Source organism: Podarcis filfolensis, assembly GCF_964270895.1.
Source record: "Podarcis filfolensis genome assembly, chromosome: 12".
Classification (NCBI taxonomy): domain Eukaryota; kingdom Metazoa; phylum Chordata; class Lepidosauria; order Squamata; family Lacertidae; genus Podarcis; species Podarcis filfolensis.
In genome coordinates this window covers 8,169,768-8,188,983 of record NC_139614.1, presented here as the reverse complement: position 1 = coordinate 8,188,983, position 19,216 = coordinate 8,169,768, and the positions used below count along the sequence as shown (strand labels likewise).

The 19,216-nt window shown below is 43.4% G+C and overlaps 1 protein-coding gene across 1 annotated transcript in view; it reads left to right on the top strand.

The window, feature by feature from the left end:
• The window catches only part of ITGA9 (integrin subunit alpha 9), a 245,911-nt gene that overhangs the window by 148,435 nt on the left and 78,260 nt on the right, over positions 1–19,216 (top strand). The window contains exons 17-18 of the mRNA XM_083577706.1: positions 4,339–4,415; positions 15,584–15,734. Of these exons, the coding sequence (XP_083433832.1) occupies positions 4,339–4,415; positions 15,584–15,734 (228 nt within the window). The remainder of the gene's footprint in view (positions 1–4,338; positions 4,416–15,583; positions 15,735–19,216) is intronic.

Genomic DNA, 19,216 nt, shown 5'->3' with positions numbered 1-19,216 from the left:
GTTTTAGACTTGGCATGGTGTTTGTTGTTTTGCTCCACAAAAACTATGGATTGGGGATGCTATTATTATTATTTTTTGCATTTAGGTATTACCTAATACAAGATGCCTCTAGGCAAAACTGCACACGACACTGCAAGGAACAATTTCCTGAAACACATTAATCAACATCAATGACAACATTCCCACTTAAACAGAGGACTAAACACAAAATCCCCATTCAGAATATTAACATTACTGGCTGAGAAAGATGGCACTCTAAAGCACAAAAAAACCTGCTACTGCTACAGCTAAATCTATTAAGATACTAAAAAGTATGAGGAGAAGGCAGATCTTCATCCGGCATCCAAGGGTTGTAAAGCAAGCACCATGCAAGCGTCCCTGAGGAGAGCATTCCAAAGGGAGGGGGCCAACACTGAGAAGGCCTGCTCTTTTCTTGCCACCACCTGAATTTGAGCAGGAGGGACCTCCACAGATGTCCTTAAGGTTCAAGTAGGCAGGTTGAAAGGCTATTCTAGTGTGGAATCAATTTAGGTTTCTGCCTTCCATTAGGCAGATATAATAATAATAATAATAATAATAATAATAATAATAATAATAATAATACAGTGGTACCTTAGGTTAAGGACTTAATTCGTTTTGGAGGTCCGTACTTAACCTGAAACTGTTCTTAACCTGAAGCACCACTTTAGCTAATGGGGCCTCCTGCTGCTGCCGCGCTGCCGGAGCCCAATTTCTGTTCTCATCCTGAAGCAAAGTTCTTAACCTGAAGCACTATTTCTGGGTTAGTGGAGTCTGTAACCTGAAGCGTATGTAACCTGAAGCGTATGTAACCCGAGGTACCAGTGTAATTTATTATTTGTACCCCACCCATCTGGCTGGGCTTCCCCAGCCACTCTGGGCGGCTTCCAACAAAGATTAAAAATACATTAAAATGTCACACATTAAAAACTTGGAGGTGGAAGCCTCAGTCTGATGGTTTTGAGTGTCATGAAAGAGCGGCACGTGATTATTTGCTTTATTATTGCTGTAGTTTTACTGTCAGGGAGGTGAGCTTGTGGGATGTGTCTTCCAGGCCAGACACTGGTTACGGCTCGGCTGCTCCTTATCATAGAGAGAGCGTCCTAAGCCAGCACCGCGTCAGGTTTGAGGATGGTGAGAAAACTCTCCACACAATAGGGAGAAGTCCCAGAGCAAGCAAAGGTTACAGCACACTGTGGAAACTCTCTGTGAGGAAGCGGCTGGGGAGCAGATAGGACGCTTTGTAGACCAGTCCTGATATCATTCAGGATGGCAACAGAGGAATTTCACGAGGGGTAGGGAAGGCAGTGACCAGTTTCACAGGCACAGCACTGTTCATTATCCTTCAGAACATCTGCCACATGTAGGAGTAAAATTATTTGATGCTGAGAATGTACTCTGATGTTGGGTAGAGCAGAGGAGAAGTTGTCAGTGTTACTCCCAATATGTCCAAGATACAGATCTTGCCTTTATTACAGGAAACTGCTTTCCCCTACCCCTCCCCTTTGGTCTAATTGAATATAATGCCCCCCCATACTTTGGTTGAGTGGAATCCCTAATGCATCCAGACCCACCCACATATACTTGCCTGGCTTCTCATGTTGGAATTCAGTGGTCAGAGTGAACCCAAAGTTGGCAGTGAAATAGACCCTTCCCATGCCAGGAAATCTAAACATGATCCCACCCAGCTTTCAAATACAATTGGCTTGAACTGGGCTTTCAAATGGTCTGTCCTTTAATGAATCAGGCCTGCATGTGGGAGGGAAAGCCAGACTGATAGGCTTGGAAGTAATTTAGTCATGACTTGAACAAGAAAGTGTCTAGAAGCATTTCTGACTTTGAAAGGTCTGCAGTTAATTACTGTATTTTTTGCCCTATAGGACGCACCATCCCATAAGGCGCACCTAGTTTTTTGGGGGGGAAATAAAGGGGAAAAAAATTATTTCCCCCCCAGGCGCGGGGCTGGGGCGGGGGAAGCCTGAGCTTCCCCCAACCCCAACCCCCAGAACAAGCAACTCTCCGCAAGCAGCGGGAGCCCAGCGCAGGGCTCCCGCGCCTTGCAGAGAGGTGCGGGAAGTCTGGGCGCACTGAGCTCAGCGCGCCCAGCCTTCTTCATGCAGGTAACTCTCCGCAAGCAGTGGGAGCCCAGAGCTGGGCTCCCGCGCCTTGCGGAGAGGTGCGTGAAGTCTGGGTGCGCTGGGCTCAGCGTGTCCAGCCTTCGGCATGCAGGCAACTCTCCGCAAGCAGTGGGAGCCTGGCACGGGCTCCCACGGCTTGCGGAGATCTGCGGGAAGCCTGGAGAGCGAGAGGGGTCGGTGCGCACCGACGCCTCTCACTCTCCAGGCTTCAGCGAAAGCCTGCATTCGTCCCATAGGACGCACACACATTTCCCCTTCATTTTTGGAGGGGAAAAAGTGCGTCCTATGGGGCGAAAAATACGGTAACTTAAGCAACAAAACCGTACAGAACGGCCATTGCCTTTATGCAAAATGTGACTTGAGTATTTGCAAAACCATTCACTTATGCAGACTGGGGCAGCGGCTTTTGGTTTCTCCTTTGTAACAGAGGTCATGTGATTGGCAGATGGGTTGCTCCACCCACCTATCAAGCAAGTCCCTTGCACAGCACTTCCCAAGAGTCCAACAAGCTGAAAATCTAGGCAAAATGCAGAGCACAGAACTGGCAAAGTTGCTTTCTGCAGGGATCAGCCGTGCAATTTAGTTCCCTATGAGAACTCAGCAGCATGGCAAACCAATAGAGTCAAACTCAGTGCCCATCAACTGCTTTCTGCAGGTTCAGCTGTATGGCCAAGTCAAGTGCTTATAAATGAGATGTATGAAGTACTTATGCTCCTTTTCAGTGCTTTTGTTCTGGCAATACTCAGTGGTACACAATACCAGCACCTCCCTGCCTTCAAATATTGTGGTGACCCTTGTGGTCGCTTCCACCTCTATGGTTCTTCTGCTTCCTGGAGCTTTCAGTGGGTGTGGAAGAAGGGAAAAAGGAAAAATGTTGGGCAGAAGGGACCTCTGTGAGCCCGTGTGTATGCGACAGGGCAGACGGCTGTGTCTGGTCAAGTGGCAGACATTTTGGGGGGTGCCGCAGTGCACCCCCTGTGAAAAGGATGGTGGATTCAGAAAGTGAAACACCATGAACCTGGTGAACACAGGCAACTTTTTTACAGGGGAAAGAAAGCACTGCTCCTTTTCTGATTTATCATTTATCTTGCAGCAGCCTGGTTTGGCTGCGCAGGGCTTTGTGCCTGCGTTGCCCCTTATCTGCTACCCAATACTGACCCTTCGCCCCATGAAATGGAACATTTTCTTGGCAGGTCAAGGAATTTTACAGCTGTTCCTGTTCACCTCTTGCAAGAGCGTGCCTGGTTTGTTTAATAGAAGGATTCCTTCTTCTACATTTATAGCTCCTGAGGAATTCGCCCCCATTTGCTTCACCTCCTATGACTCTCGATGGAAGTACTCTGCCCGTTACTTTGTCTTCTTGTAACCTGTGTCTGTAGTTAAATCCCAGTAAAGTGTTCAGGAATGTTAATTACTTGTCATCAGTGAGATGAAATCAGGTGCTTGCATTGGGATTCATGGGATGTGTTCTATTAGACGTGCTTTACAAACAGCCAAGAGTCTGAACCTGTGCAGTAAAGATCAACTGGTTCTTTGCCATCACTAGATGCAAGGAAAAGCCTACTTATCAAGGAAAGGTGAAGAATGTCATGTGTAATGCTTTGCATTTGATAAGTTTCAAAGAGATGCTTTTTATTTATAACTTCCTTTATGAGCCTTAATTTTTGAGGTTTCAAATCTCCAAACTCTCTTTCAGACCATGTGTTAAGGCTGATTCAAATTATCATTTGCTTTTTAACTTGGTTATGTCAGCACAACTTGACAGTGGCTCATAAGAGGTGTTCCGTGGACCCCATGTAACCCGCCCAGAGGGTCTGTGGCACCATTCACACAACAAAATCTATCATAGCAATACAGTGGTACTTTGGGTTACAGACGCTTCAGGTTACAGACTCTGCTAACCCAGAAATAGTACCTTGGGTTAAGAACTTTGCTTCAGGATGAGAACAGAAACCATGCTCCGGCGGCGCAGCGGCAGCAGGAGGCCCCATTAGCTAAAGTGGTGCTTCAGGTTAAGAACAGTTTCAGGTTAAGAACAGACCTCCGGAACGAATTAAGTTCTTAACCCGAGGTACCACTGTATCTAATTTTTCAAAAGTAGATCCCGCAGCATATGAAACAGAGATTATTTGGTCTTCTTGTTTTCCCCTTCCCAGTAACGTTATTTTCTTAATTCTCATAGACTGTTTTTGAGAGGAATTGTCAGTCAGATGACTGTGCGGCTGATCTTAACCTTCAGGGGAAACTATTCCTGTCCAGGTGAGAGTCACTTTTAAATGCTTGGTTCATTTAAAAAAATAAATACTGGTTTAAACTGTCAGGACCTGTATAATTATGTTTACGTGCATAGAGGACACTTTATATTCAGAAAACTCTAGAGCTAAACTTTTTAATTCTTCTTTTGCCCAACTTTTTGTTTGCAGGATATTTCATACTGTTGGTTTAACCCCACCCCATGCTTATTTTATATATATATATATATATATATATATATATATATATATATATATATATGAATTATTTGTATGCCACCTTTAATTTCAAAGAAATGCCAAGACACTTTATGTTGCTTTCTTGATGCTTCTCAGACGTTTCACGTGCTTGGGTATAAATTTCTTGGTGTGATTGGGTATGATTTCTGCATTTGTCTCCGCTCCCCATGGTTGAATATAGTTACTGATACATTTCTGCAACTGCGCCAGCCACGTTGCCCAAACCTGTGTGCATTTGATCACAGGTCTGTCAGCAGCCGGCAGCTGTCAGGGAAGAGAGGAGTGGTATCTGGGGCCATGTTCAGAATATAACAATAGCAAAAAGGCAGACACACAAAATGGGTTTGCCTGCGTGGCACTGCATACGTGAAAAGGGATATGGGCAGCGGGCGGAAAGAGCCCCTCTTGGTTATTAAAAAATAAAGCAGGCAGCAAAGGAAAATGGACAGGTGCCACCCCTGGAGCAGAATGGACAGGCGGCTTCTAGCAGTGCAGCTGGAGAGTAAATCCCCCCGAAGGACTATATAAATGGAATAGCACTCCATGTGGTGCCATGAGAAGGAGTGCAGCTTGACCGGGAGTGTTAATAGAAAAAGCAGAGCGGCTGGGCTTCTCGCATGGCTTGTGCATTCCCTGTGGGGGAGAGGCCGGAACAAGACTTGCGCATGGACTGTGTCTTGGTTTATGAAGACAGGGGGAGTGCAAGTGATCTTTGGATGGGAGACGAACTTCTTATAAATGACGGTTATTGATGGGATAACTTCAAAAGTGGTTTTTCTTCCTCTTTAGCTACCTAAACCTTCCCTGCTCTTGTCATTAAAACCAGAGTGAGTTTTATTTCCCAGCATATTCCTCTGCCCCACCCCCCGCAAATGCCGACATTGGCTTTAAGGCCAATTGGCACCAAGTATTCAGAGACCCTTTCAGAATCTATCTTCCAGCTGTCATTCATTTGCAATCCCTCCGTACCATGCCAAGCTTTCCTCATTTTTCATTGCTGCAAATAATGTGCATTGGGGGGGTGGGGTGGAGCGGAACGCCGAATCCCGAAATGGCAATTGGAGGACTTAATTGCGGTGCAGGAATTCCTTCTCAGTTAGTGTTAGATTCACAAGATGCCATTCCTTTGTTGTTTCTTGTAATAATTATAGTGCTAGTGTTTCTGGAGTCCAAGTGTGTGGATATCTATAAATATGGGTTGAGCCCAATCCAATGTCGTTGGATGGATCTGGGCAAGAGAGGTTAATTTGCTATAACCACTTAACTCGGAGTAAACAGCCTTATTTTGAGTAAGCATGCATAGGATTCCACTGTTAAATTAGGGCGCTGTGTTAATCCACCAGCTCCTGTTTCTAATGCAGATAATTGGTGTCTCAAGGATGGAGCCAATTAGTCTGGACTTTGGTTACTTCTGCCAATTCTGGCCAGTGAATTTTGTTTGATAGTGAGATGCATGGACTTGACAGTGGACAGGAGTGGATTGCAGATGAAGACGCCCATCCAACTGTGTATGTCTGTCAGCACTGCATTATTTCAAAGAATTCCTGAGTGTAATTGATTACACATTCCCATCCTACAACCAGACACATCCAACTACCCGTATCTGCAGAAGATAAATGGGCAAATCTTAATTTATTTATTTTTTGTCGCAGTCTGTTTTGGGGGAAGGGGAAGGTATCTATACATTTTAAATATGTATATTTTGCCTCCATGCCTGACACAACAAAAGAAAATCAATGCATGGTAAATTCAAGATTTTTCTAAATAAACGTTAAAAACATTTATATGCTACCTTTCAGCAGAACAACGAAAACTTAAAAGGTAGCTGAGAAATATAAAATGAATGTTCTAGAAACAATCATATTAGTGAAGCTAGTTCATTAGGATTAGTGCTGCAACCAAGTGAGAGAAATTGTAATTGATCATCATCAGATTTTTAGTTAATTAATTTATTGATTAATTTGCGTTAAGATTGGAGCTGCAGCCTAAAGGAATTGTAATTGATTAATCATCAGATTTTTAGCTGATTAATCTATTGATTAAATTTGCAATTCATAAAAATGCAATCTTTCTCTCTCTAAAAAATTAAAATATTGAGTGTTATTTGGCAGATAAGTTTGCACATTATTTCCCTCTTGTGGGGAAAATGCCAGCTGACTCCAAAAGCCTCATTTTAAAAATATATATATATTTGGGATTGCCTTAACAGTTGTGGAGGAGTTTCCTTTTATTCCCATGGCAATATGTGCCACTCATTTGCCTTTCTGTAGAGCTGAGATCCACCCCAATGTCCATTTTTACTGTGTAAAAAAATCCACCCACCTGTTATTAATAATGCTATGGGGAAAATTCATTCTTGATGTTGTTTGATTGGTGCAAAACTGGCTCCAGGTTTGATGGGGTATTGGGCATAGTGCCTTCTGGTGGGATCTCTCACTGATAGGCCCCACCAGGCAGTAGCTGCAGAAACTCACCAAGCAGAGATGCCAACTTGAATAAAATATTGGGGGATGGGGAGTCCCACGCTGCATAATTGATCCCAAGATGCAGCGGGCACACACCATTTGAATGGCAATGCCTATCAACTGGGGGTGAGGTGGCACCCTCAAATATTTTATGGGTGCTCCTGGTGGTGAAGGAACCTTGGTCCCTAGGAGTTGGCTCCTATGTCTCCAACAGGGCTGGATTTAGGTTTGATGAGGCCCTAGGCTACTGAAGGTAATGGGGCCCTTTATATATTCAGCTGTCCTTTGTCAACAAAAAATTGTCACTGGTTTTTGTGTTGAATATATGCTATATGGTAATTTATGGACCTAATAGGTATCTAGAGCCATTTGCACATGCAGAATGTAGGCACCCTATGTATAGAAAGGAGCAAACCAGTGATATTTTAGGGAGCAGGCTAGCAGACGGGGCCCATTACTTACATCATAGGAGCCTACACAACACAAAACACTGTTGCTGTATGTAGGTTTTTTGTTTTTTTTATCTTATATTTTGGAAATGTACAGTGGTACCTCAGGATGCGAACGGGATCCATTCCAGAGCCCCGTTCACATCCTGAATAGAACGTAAGCCGTGACAGCATGTCTGTGCATGCGCGGGTCATGTTTCGCCGCTTCCACACATGTGCGTGACGTCATTTTGAGCGTCTGCGTATGCACAAGCGACGAAACCCGGAAGTAACGTGCTCCGTTACTTCCGGGTCACCATGGAGCGGAACCCGAAAATACTTATCCTGAAGCATATTTATCTCGAGGTATGACTGTACATCCATTTTTTCCTTTAATTTTTTGGGGGGCCCTCAAGAGAGTGGGGCCCTAAGCTATAGCTTGTTTACCTTATACGTAAATCTGGCCCTGGTCTCCAAGGATGGCTGGGTGTAGCCATTTTCATTTCCCACAGTGCCCCAGCATGCTTGAGCTAGTTTCACTCCAGGGCACTGAAGGAAATTAAAATGATGTCCATTAGTTCCTGCTGTTGGGGATCTGGGGCAAGTATTGCTCCTGATCCTGAGCTACTGGGTCCTGAGCTACTGCAAGATGCCAGGAGCTGACTCTGGACCTGGTAGACGGGATAGTGTGGGACTTTGCTCAAAAAGCCTGGTCCATTTTTGAACTGGGTCCAACCCCCTTTAAGTTATTCAGATTTTTAAATGGGTTTCATTTTCCACCAGCCTGCTTCCTTCCTTGAGGGGTGGAAATCCTTACCCTGGGAAGGGAGAAACAGGTCAGAGAGACCTCTTGATTTTCATATAAAAAAGGCCCTGCAAGGCTTTTCCTTAATGGAGTATTGGTTTTTGCCTGAGGTGTGTGCCTGGGGCTTTTTAGTTTTCTAAGTAAAGTATGCAGGAAATTATAATCTGTGCCTCTAAACCATTTTTTCAGGTATGGGTGTGTGTGGAGAGACCATTTCTGAATTGAGATGGGTTGGTTTTGCCCATCTCTACCCAGAAACAAAACTCACAACCCATTCAGATGCCCATATGAGGAAAAGGAAATGATAAAAAAGTTAAAGCTGTTCTCCACTCCAGTAGAGATGGCAATCTTGGAATACAAGCTCATAAACTTTACTGTTGGTTGCAATAAAGAATTTGTTGCACAGTAGCAAGTGATTTATGTCAAGAAAAGAACTATACCCAAGCCAGGTATTTTTAGCCAAGAAATGTATAAGCGCAAAAGAAAAATTCTCCAACAGCAGTTCTTCCATTTCAGCTCACCAGGTGACCTTTAAGAATCCCAATTTCAAATTTCATATAAGTTGACTGTATGCAAGGTTAGTAAGCGAAGCTTATGCAGATGCTTAAAATCAAATCTACTGAGTCAGATTTATATTACAAAAAGCCAAACACAACTGTGCATTTATGGTGTTCTGGCTTTCATCACAAATTTTCAGCCTGTGCAATATCAAATGGGCCTGGATTTACTGTTTCTGGAGTTTAAATGCTCTCTTTGGCAAACTTTATATTGCAGGGACAGTATGGCAGTTATGCATGTACTAGGAATTGTACCATCTTCCCCAGGGCCCATTCATTTTATAGCCTTGAGCCATGCCACCAAATGGTTGAATTATTACCATATGTGATGAACAATGCAGAATGTGATCTATCAAAAAGTGTGTTCCTCGAGAGGCAGAAAATAGGTGGCAGACTTGCTACAATTGCTTTTGTGTGCAAGCACAATTTTAGCCATAAAACGCTTAATGAACTCATTAGCCCGCTCAGGACTGCAAAAATGTAGAAGGCTTATCAAGCATTTTGCAACCCCCAGTACTGGTCAAGCACAGTTATGTTTGGATTGCTGGTTCATAAGTTGTGCAAGCTTTCCCTGGGATCAGGTTAGATTTAGAATAGCAGCAAAATCCTGGAGCATCTTCTTTGCCAGTTTATCTCCTACTTGCACTTTCCAAACCTACCGAAACTTAGAAGTTTTGGAGTGGGGAGAGAAAACCTGTAAATTATATTTCTGAAAATCTTATTCTCAGGGAGTGCTCCAAGAGATTCCCCACTACTCTTTCAAAGATAATGTACTTGAAATGCTTTGACCATTCTTAACTGTGTTCTGGCTGCTATTAAGACTGTCTCCTGTCCTGAAAATTTCTCCTTAAGCAAGCAACAGCTACAAGTCCGGTCAGCAGCACTATTTATTTGCAAACCTAATACAAAAAGATGCACAGGAGCCAATATGGTATCAAGAATGTCCACAAGTGGGACTGAAAACACGATGGAGCAATGTGATAACAGTTTTACAGTTAACAGGCACTTCTGAGACCCTGTTCTTAGGGCTTTGAGTGCTTTGCAGTTGTTGTTTTAAAATCAAATTTATTTGCTCCCAAAAGTTGAATTCTGTCACTAGCATTAAGCATGTGAGTTTTCAGGGTCCTCCCTTTTAACTCTTCTAGTCAACTTAACTCTCTTACCCATGGATTCTACAGCTGCTTATATTTTATCACACATTGTTGGCATATTGTTATTCATATCCTTTGCAACTGCAAGGCCTAGGAGCTGGCATTTTTAAAGGTGAAAGCTAAGAATCAAAAGAAGCTAAAGATTTGCATGATGCCGATTGTTGAATAGTGGGTAGACATAGCAGACGACACAGCGATTTCTCCAAAGCAGCTCTTTATTTGGAAGCTGGAACAGAACTGAACTGAGGAGCTCAGTCAGCCTGCTTATATAGAGCTCCACTAGAATGCAACAGTAACAATTTTCTGTAACTAGCCAATCACTGAACGTCACTTCCGATCCTTCATTTGCATAACTATCTACAGTATCCCCCTGCTGGCCCAGGGTGAGAACTTCAGTACATAACACTGTTATCATATGTTTCTACGACCTTAGATTTATTTTTATTTAAAGTATATAGCAGAGTAAAGAAATTTGAAACCACTTAATCCATTTTGTTATGCCAGTAGAGGTATTGAAATGTTATTGGAAGTTACAAGGAACATTAGAATATATCTCAAGGGATGAATATTGCCAGGCTTTCTTGCACTAACAACTTATACATATATTACATTAGTCTGTCTCATCATCATCATCAAACCTTTATTGGCATTGCTTACAAACATTCAGAATAAATAGGCCAGTGCAATCTTGTCGCCATTTCAATGATACAGTCATCTGCCAAAGGGAAGAAAAGGAGGCGAGCACTTTATTTCACCTCTATGGGTCTCCAGCAAGGGCAGGGTCCTGTAGTGTATTTTGGCGGCAAAAAAATCAAATAGAGGAACTTGGCTTTGTCTTAATACACATTTGAAGTACATCTTACATTGAACATCTGCCTGATAAACAGTTAGGGTTGTTGGAACCACCCAGTGTACTGCTACAGAAATTACTACAAATGATATGAATCAAAGCCACAGAAAACCCCACAAGGAAATCCTGCTGTGCACAAAGCAAATGAGTTCGATTTGAGTTGGTGTGGTCTTTTTTTTTGTTTTGTTTCTTTTCTTTGGGTGATGAGTCTCCCAGACGAAAAAAAGAAGTGGAAGGGAAAACGCTTTGAAATATACAGCTATATATAAATGCTCTTAATTAGCATGGAGACAAACCAGAGTGGGTTTTTCTTAGATTTCTAATTGCCAATGAGAGAGAGAGAGAGAACGAATTCTGTTTTGAGATAGCTAAAGAGTCATGTAACAAAATGTGTCTGTAGGCATAGTTAGTAGGTAGTAGGTAGTAGGCATAGATAGTTAGTAGGAATGGATAACCCGGTGTCCATTGGCAGCTAGTCTTTTCACTTGCCAAGGCAATTCTCTTGATGACAGCTGATCTGTGATAGGTCTTGCACACCACCAATTTAGTTATCAAGGGTGTGGCCACATTCCATTGACTTAATGGGAAGTTTTTCTTTCAAGTTAACGGCAAAAGCCCATTAACAAGAATTGAGCCAGATGACACCCTAAACGATTATTGTGGCCTTGTGAATAAGCCCTAGGCAGAAACTGCCATAGCATATTAGATTTTACAGTTTTTAACCTTACAGTTGACTAGCAGTAGTGGATTTTGTTTCGTTTCTTAAGAAAGAAGAGATCCACATTATAGTTGAACTGAACCAGAGGACAGAATTTCTCGATTATTATTGTTCCCTTTGAAAGTCTGCCCTCTCTGCATTTTTGTGGGGCTGTTGAAAGGATGTTGTGGGGTGAGGGAATGGGTTTTTGTTACCTGGACAAGCAAGGAACAAAGAGGAGAGGCACTTTGATTCCCATAAAAAGCACGAGAGAAAGCCCCCAAACAAAGAAGTCAGTATTGAGATCAGCCCCTGAGGAAGAAAATAATCCCTTCTGATCACAGGTTGGTTCCATCCCCATTCATGCTGCTCTGTCCTGTTACATGCTTTTTAAAGCAAAATTGCTTGTGAAGGGTTGGCCACTTCTGGATTCCAGTCAAAACCAGTTTCCCCAGCCCTGATTTAACTTACTGGTTATACTGGAGCACGAATAACAGCTACCTCAAGTGTTCCAGCTACTGTGTGTTCTTGAGTACATGCTAATTCATGTTGATTCGCCATGTTATTTATATGTAGAGATTTTGTGTACTTGTGCAGTCATCTGCTTAAGTTTTGCCCTAGATAAACCGAAGAATCTGCAGACAACAAATTTCCTTGCCTTTTCCCTGTGCTATTATATAACTTGATTTTGTAAGCACAGATTTTATCACGGTCTAAAGCACTGTTTTGAAGAGCCTAAGGCCCACCGGAATATAAGCCCCACTGGAATGCTTTGACAGTCAAATTCTTGAGCGAAACCTCTTCTAAGCAGAGATAATCTAGACAATATTCACATGTGCACAGAGCAATCCAGACTTAAAATAAGTCTGGCTAAGGAGTTCAGTGGCCATGGGAACCAGCCTCCCCCCTTGATAGGAACTAGGCTGCCCACATAAATGCTAATCAGTTAATAAAATAAAACCGATATCCCTCTTTCATTTACTGTTTTGCTTACATCTTCAATTCCTTAAGAACAGTGTGTGTGCCTGTCTGTTTGTCTGTGTCTCAATGAAGCATGGGTCATGTTGTTTCTTGAACAATTCAGTTCAATCAACACATTTTGATGACGGCAGCCCTTCCTGTTTAATGAACTGCAGATGCTAAGGCAGGATGGCACCACATTGGCAGTGCAGTTCATACATCACTGCAGGCAATCCATACCCAATGACATCATGCCCCGGATAAGCAAACAGGGCTCAGGAATTCCCTTGCCGATGGAGAGATTCTTTTTCTTAATCCAGTTCTTACTGAAAGTGTACCTGATTCATTCCAGATGTCCTGAGATTTAATGACTCAGGAAACTGCTGTCTTGAAAGGAAGCCTAAGCTGAGTCTCCTGTTGCTGTTGTGATGGGGATTAGAAATCCTCTGTCAGACTCAAACCAATGAGGTTTTCAATAAAGTACCCTAAAGCTATGAATCTGATGGCAGTTCCTTCAGTTCAGACATTTAGTTCGTGCTTTCCAAAGAATCCCACTCCCCCCCCTCTCCTCAAGGGTGGAATACATGCTGTACTTAATGACCACTTAAAACATTTCCCTATTTTTCATATATTTTACTCTACGAGATAACCAGCAGCTGCAGATAGTGACCCGTGATCCTTATTCATTGTTAACTTGGTGAAAAATTCTGTGCTTCCCTGTATTCCCTGTATGTATGGCGATCAGTAGTTTATTGTATATATAGTTCGAACGCTTTTAAACCGGAATAATATTTTTTAAAGTCAGGGGTAGCCTCTCCCCCTGATGCTGTTGAACTGCAGATCCCATCATTCTGAGCCAGAAGGTTGGGGTTGATGGGAGTTATAGTCTTGCAATCTTTGGGGCTACAACCTCAGGCTACAACCTCATGTCTACAACCTCAGGGTCTTCTTGGTCAAACTCTTAGGCACCTGTAGCAGTGCATTCCATATTCAGAAAGGCATTGTCCTGGCAGTACAAAACAGGTCAGAACCATTGCACGTGTTCTATTTACTGCCCATTTTATGCAAAAATCCACGATAAATATTTAAACTCCATGCTGAAAGAAAGGTTAAATTGCCCCGACTTCTCCAGGGTTTCCTTTGTACTGAACGGTCATAGGTGCGACATTACGGAGAATGTAGCAACATTTCTGAGAGATGCCATTAAACTACGTCGCTGCAAGACTTGAAAGGCACTTTTTAACCTGATTATGTTTCCTCTTAAAGTATCTCCTTTTATGAACAGGCGCCAATTTTATGTTTTGATTTATGTACTTTTGTATCCTCTGCATGCCAAGGAAGGAGACTGATTGACATGTGGTGGGGCTGGCACTTAATTTGATGGGACTGGGCTGGCAGTGAGGTTGGGGGTGTGCGGCTGCAGCGGTGGGAGAACTGGATTAGTGGTGGTGCACTACTGCAGCCCAGCATCAATGCCAATATCACAAGGATGGCTCTGTGGCTCTTCCTCACCACATGTGCCACTACTGATGCTCATGTAACAGAAACATGAGGGATGCATTTCTAATAGCTGTGTTATTATCAGTAGCCTTGAAATCAATTTTTGATGGAAGGACTACATCTGTTCCATGAATGAATGAAATGTTAGAAATGTTAAAACCCACCAAAAGCACCAAGAGGGTGATTTGGAGTGTACTTAACCCTTTCGCTGCCTGCTGCTTCTGAGCTTCAATTATCTTCCACTGTGCCTTCTGGGATCAGTCTAATGCATCCTTTATCAACCTTGAGTCCCCAGATATGTTTGGACTACAGCTCCCATCATCGCTGATTGCTGGCCCTTCTCAGCAGGGATGATGGGAGCAGGGGCGAACGAAGGCTAACCGACAACCGGGGTGGGGCAAACCGCCGGCTGCGCATGCGTTGCACCACTACTTGTGGCACATGCATGGCGTTGCTACGTATGACGCATTCGTGGCATCGCTATGTAGGGCGCATGTGCAGTGTCACTACATACAGCGCATGCATGTGACACCACGCATGCGTTGTACATAGCAAGTTTGCTGTCGGCGCCACTCAAGCGCCATACGGACAGTGGCGGAATCCTCTGCTCGTGGCTGCAGATGCGAACGGAGGATTCTCCACATGTGGCTGCAGTGGCGCAATGGCCGTTCGTGCCGCCGCACCCAGGGGCGGTGGGGTGAGCACCCCATGGGGTGCCTTCTTGTCCCCCCCAGACACGGCACCCCAGGTGGACTGCCCCCCGCCCCCCTTTGAGACACCACTGGATGGGAGTTGTATTCCAATTACATCTGGGGATCCAAGGTTGAGAAAACCTGGCTCTGATGCCGATTTAGAGAACTGCAAAGAAGGCATCATCTCCAAGCACTCACTTTTGCCTACATGACCTCTCTGCAAGAGGTCCAGCAGTGCATCAACTTGTGCTTTCAGTTACTGCTTTTTGTTCCTACAGACTCCACGATAATCCCAGATATTCACAGCCTCCTTATGATTGACTCAGTCAAGCAAGCTGCTGCTGCTGCTGCTGTAGAGGATGCAGTGATGTGAAATGGCATATCATGTCTACAATGGCTTACGTTGCTTTATTGACAACATATGTATTCTAGTCTCTTTTGCTTTCTTTCTTGCAGTTACAGTGTTTTTAGGTTAATGTTCAGTTTGTATGCAATACTATCCAACCCTCTTCCTCAAGTGAGCTCAGTGTGGTGCACGTGGGGCCAATCCATTTTTCTCATTCATTTCAGTGCGCAGTAACTGCAGCAAGCACTGATGGTGGCTGAAATATGATCTCTGATTTGCATTGTGGTCTCAAGTAATGCTTTTGGCCTGGCCACACAGTGACTGACTAGGAGGTGAGCCAGACACCTCATTCTTGTCTCCCTATAACAGGAGAACTCTTTTGGCTTGCGTTTTTTTAAGTGAGATGTCACGTTTCTCTACTGTGAATTGAGAAAAGATGGGAAGGAGTAGCAAAGGGTTAACCTGTTGTCGTTTCTGTTCACAGTGTGGATGATAGGGCTCCCTATCTGGCTTTGGGAGCCGTGAAGAACGTTTCCCTGAACATCACCATCTCCAACATTGGGGACGATGCCTATGACACGAACGTTGCCTTCAACTTCTCCAGAGAGCTCTTCTTCATCAAAATGTGGCAAAAAGTAGGAATAGCCGGTCAGCCTTGGGGACAGGCAATGCTGTATTTTTGTTAATCTGAAGTCATGAGCTTGGTCTTCAAGATAAACTATGGAAGTAAATGGAAGGAAAGTTTCTCATCTCATCCTACACCCCGCAGTCACCTCTGACCCCCCGCTTCATGGAAAGAAGGTTTTCTGTTCTCTCCTCTCACAACACCTCCCCACACCCTGTCCCATATTCCTCAGTAGGGTCCTCCTGAACCCCCAGAGAGGTTTTTCTTTGGGGGGGGTCCAGGCTTTTCGGGGGTTCCTCAAGGAGAGAAGAGAAGGAACTTTCCTTTTGTTAACTTCTATAAGTGTATCTGACGAAGTGTGCATGCACACGAAAGCTCATACCAAGAACTAACTTAGTTGGTCTTTAAGGTGCTACTGGAAAGAAAAAATTTTTTTTTGTTTTAACTTCTATAAGTTAATTTATTTTAGGTTTCAGACCATGGAGATTAGCGGAGTTTTAACTGCTTTCATTTGTCCTAGGGGTGTAAAATCAAGGGAGCTTGGCTCTCCTATTTATCTTTATTAAGCTATTTTACAAATAAAAGCTTCTGTGCAGAAGAAGCTTTCTGCAGCTTCTTTCTGTTCTTAATATTCTTGCAGTCACTGGTTTGATCGCGAGAGCGAAAAGAATTCTCACTTGATTGCCCAGATGCTTTTAGCTTTCTTCTTGTGTTGGGATATTAAAAACAGCACAGCATTATTGAAAGCCTTTTTAAAAAAAAAAAGCAGTTCCCAAAATAAAACAGTCTAGGAAGGGAGTTCCAAAGTCTGGGAGCAGACTTACACACCCCTCTTTTTGTCATCCGGGTGGCGCTGTGGGTAAAACCTCAGCGCCTAGGACTTCCCGATCGTCAGGTCGGCGGTTCGAATCCCCGCGGCGGGGTGCGCTCCCGTTGTTCGGTCCCAGCGCCTGCCAACCTAGCAGTTCGAAAGTACCCCCGGGTGCAAGTAGATAAATAGGGACCGCTTACTAGCAGGAAGGTAAACGGCGTTTCCATGTGCTGCGCTGGCTCGCCAGATGCAGCTTGTCACGCTGGCCATGTGACCCAGAAGTGTCTGCGGACAGCGCTGGCTCCCGGCATCTAGAGTGAGATGGGCGCACAACCCTAGAGTCGGACACGACTGGCCTTTACTAAAATTATACAATTTACAAAATGTAAAACCTAAATTAAACCTCCCAAAGTTTGATGACGTATTGAGAAATGGGGGAGGGAGAGAAGCTTTACTATCTCTTAATTATTTCATTCAGCTAACCTCCCCTGCTTTTCAGCTGCAAGGAGGCATTAGCTGAGTGAGATAACTAAGGATACAAATCTGCAGCTCGCATTGCCCCTTTGACTCTTAGTGATTTCAAGTGACTCCAAGTTCCCTTGATTCTTTAGAGCTATGGCAGGTCCCACCCATCAGTGAAGGTATGCTGTGTCTTCCATGTCCCACTTTACATATTTCTTTTTTTCCAAGTTTTTTATTGATTTTCAACATTCAAACACATAAAAACATAAAAACAGTCAACAAAAAACAGTCAACATATTTCTTTTGCTGCACAAGCGCATCCCTAGAGACAAGCAGACCTGTCCACCTCAACAACAACATCATAATGGCATTGTGTTTAGTGGTCCTATGTAAAGCACGTTTCCCCTGAAAAAAGCAGCTCGCTTGGATACTTTTAGCAGCTGCTCTGTTAATGAACACGATCCAGCAGGAGAGGGCCATCTTTCCCCCATATTGCCACCTGAAATTCATTCTCAGCAGAGGTAAACCTCAGAATCAAGACCACCCTGGCTGCCAGGTTTATAATCTCCCTCGGATAGCCCTCCTGATATGCAGTAACCTGCCATGCATCTCGGTTTGTTTTTTCATGTGCCTGCTAAGCGCTGCTTAGTAGATTAAATGTAATATGCTTTCATCTGGTTATTGTAGCTACGAGAAGTGAGGACAATAACGGGCTCTTTGTTTCAAATGGCTTATGTAAACTCCCGAAAATGTATATTAGGTGCATGGACACTGAATATCTAATGGTAAGATTTAAAGGACGAAATATGCCCCGGCTCAGTAATTATTAGAGTAGCATTTACTTTCCATGCAAGTGTTATTGTTGCTGGCTCTCATTTCCTTTAGACTCTGAAATTTCATGAGCCATGTTAATGGGATTTCTGGGCAAACCCCCTGTTCCTCTTCACTGGGGTGAGAAAGGGCACGTTGATATTTAAAAGACTTCATTTATTGAGCTATTTTTTTCCACACTGCTCTGTAGCCAGCCAGCATCAGTGCCTTGGCCAGAGGCTGAAAGATTGCTTTCCATAGGCTTAAGGGACAATTAGTCCTCATTATAGAGAGGATTCTTTGAGGTGTTCTTTCAAGTGCGCCTGCTTATTAACCTTGCATCATTTGGTTAGTTGCCCTAGCATTGCTATTTTAGAAATGGCCATCTGTGTGGCAAATGTTCTGCAAGGTTAGTTGTCAGTGGATATTTCATAAATAAAGAAATTTCCCCCTCTCCCCCACAAAAAACACTTTATTTAGAATGCTTCTATACTCTTGGATGGTTGCTACTGTACTGATCAATATACAGTTGTACCTTGGATCTTGAAAGCCTTGGCTCCCGAACAAATTGGCTGCTGAACGATCGAAACCTGGAAGTGAGTTTCTGGTTTTTGAATGTTCTTTTGGAAGCCGAATGTTCAATGAGGATTCTATGGCTTCTGATTGGCTACAGGAGCTTCCTGCAGCCAATCAGAAGCTGCGCTTTGGTTTTGGAAGTCGAACGGACTTCCAGAACGGATTCCGTTCGACCTCCAGGTACAACTGTATAGGAAGAACACATTTTGAATGTGTATCAGAAGTGTATAGTAGTGGATCTGGATACAAACCAAGTCCAACTTAGGTTCCACTGAAATCAATAGGATTCAAATTAGTAATTGATTTTTATAGAATCTAAGTGACTAGCTTTTTCTCCATCCAGCCTATGGTCAATTTGAACAGAAGAACATTTGGAGGGTGGGTGGGTGTAGTGGGGTGAGTCCTTTGAAAATAAACCCAAAGAAATGAAAAAATGTTAAGCAAAGAATGCTGAGTTAATTTGAAGGATTTTCTCCGCTGTTCTCCTGGTCTTCTTTGCACACTTTGGTTTTGTAGTTAACAATTGGAGTATGTTATTACTCAAAACAACAGGACACTGTCTTGTGGAAGGAAGTTTCACTGAAATCAGTGATACCTTTCCAAGCAAATTGGGATCCTAGACTCTTTTGAAGTCAGGCTTGTGTTCTAATGAAAGAGCCTAATGTTAATGACCTCTGTAGGTCATTAACAACAGACAGCTTTTAATAGCCTCATTCTTTCTCCTTTTTCTGCAGCAACAGGAGGCATTGACCTCTGGGCTTATTTTCTTTGTAACCAGACCTAGAAGTTTATCGGTTTTTATTAGAAAGGAGCTGCATCTTTCACACCAGAGA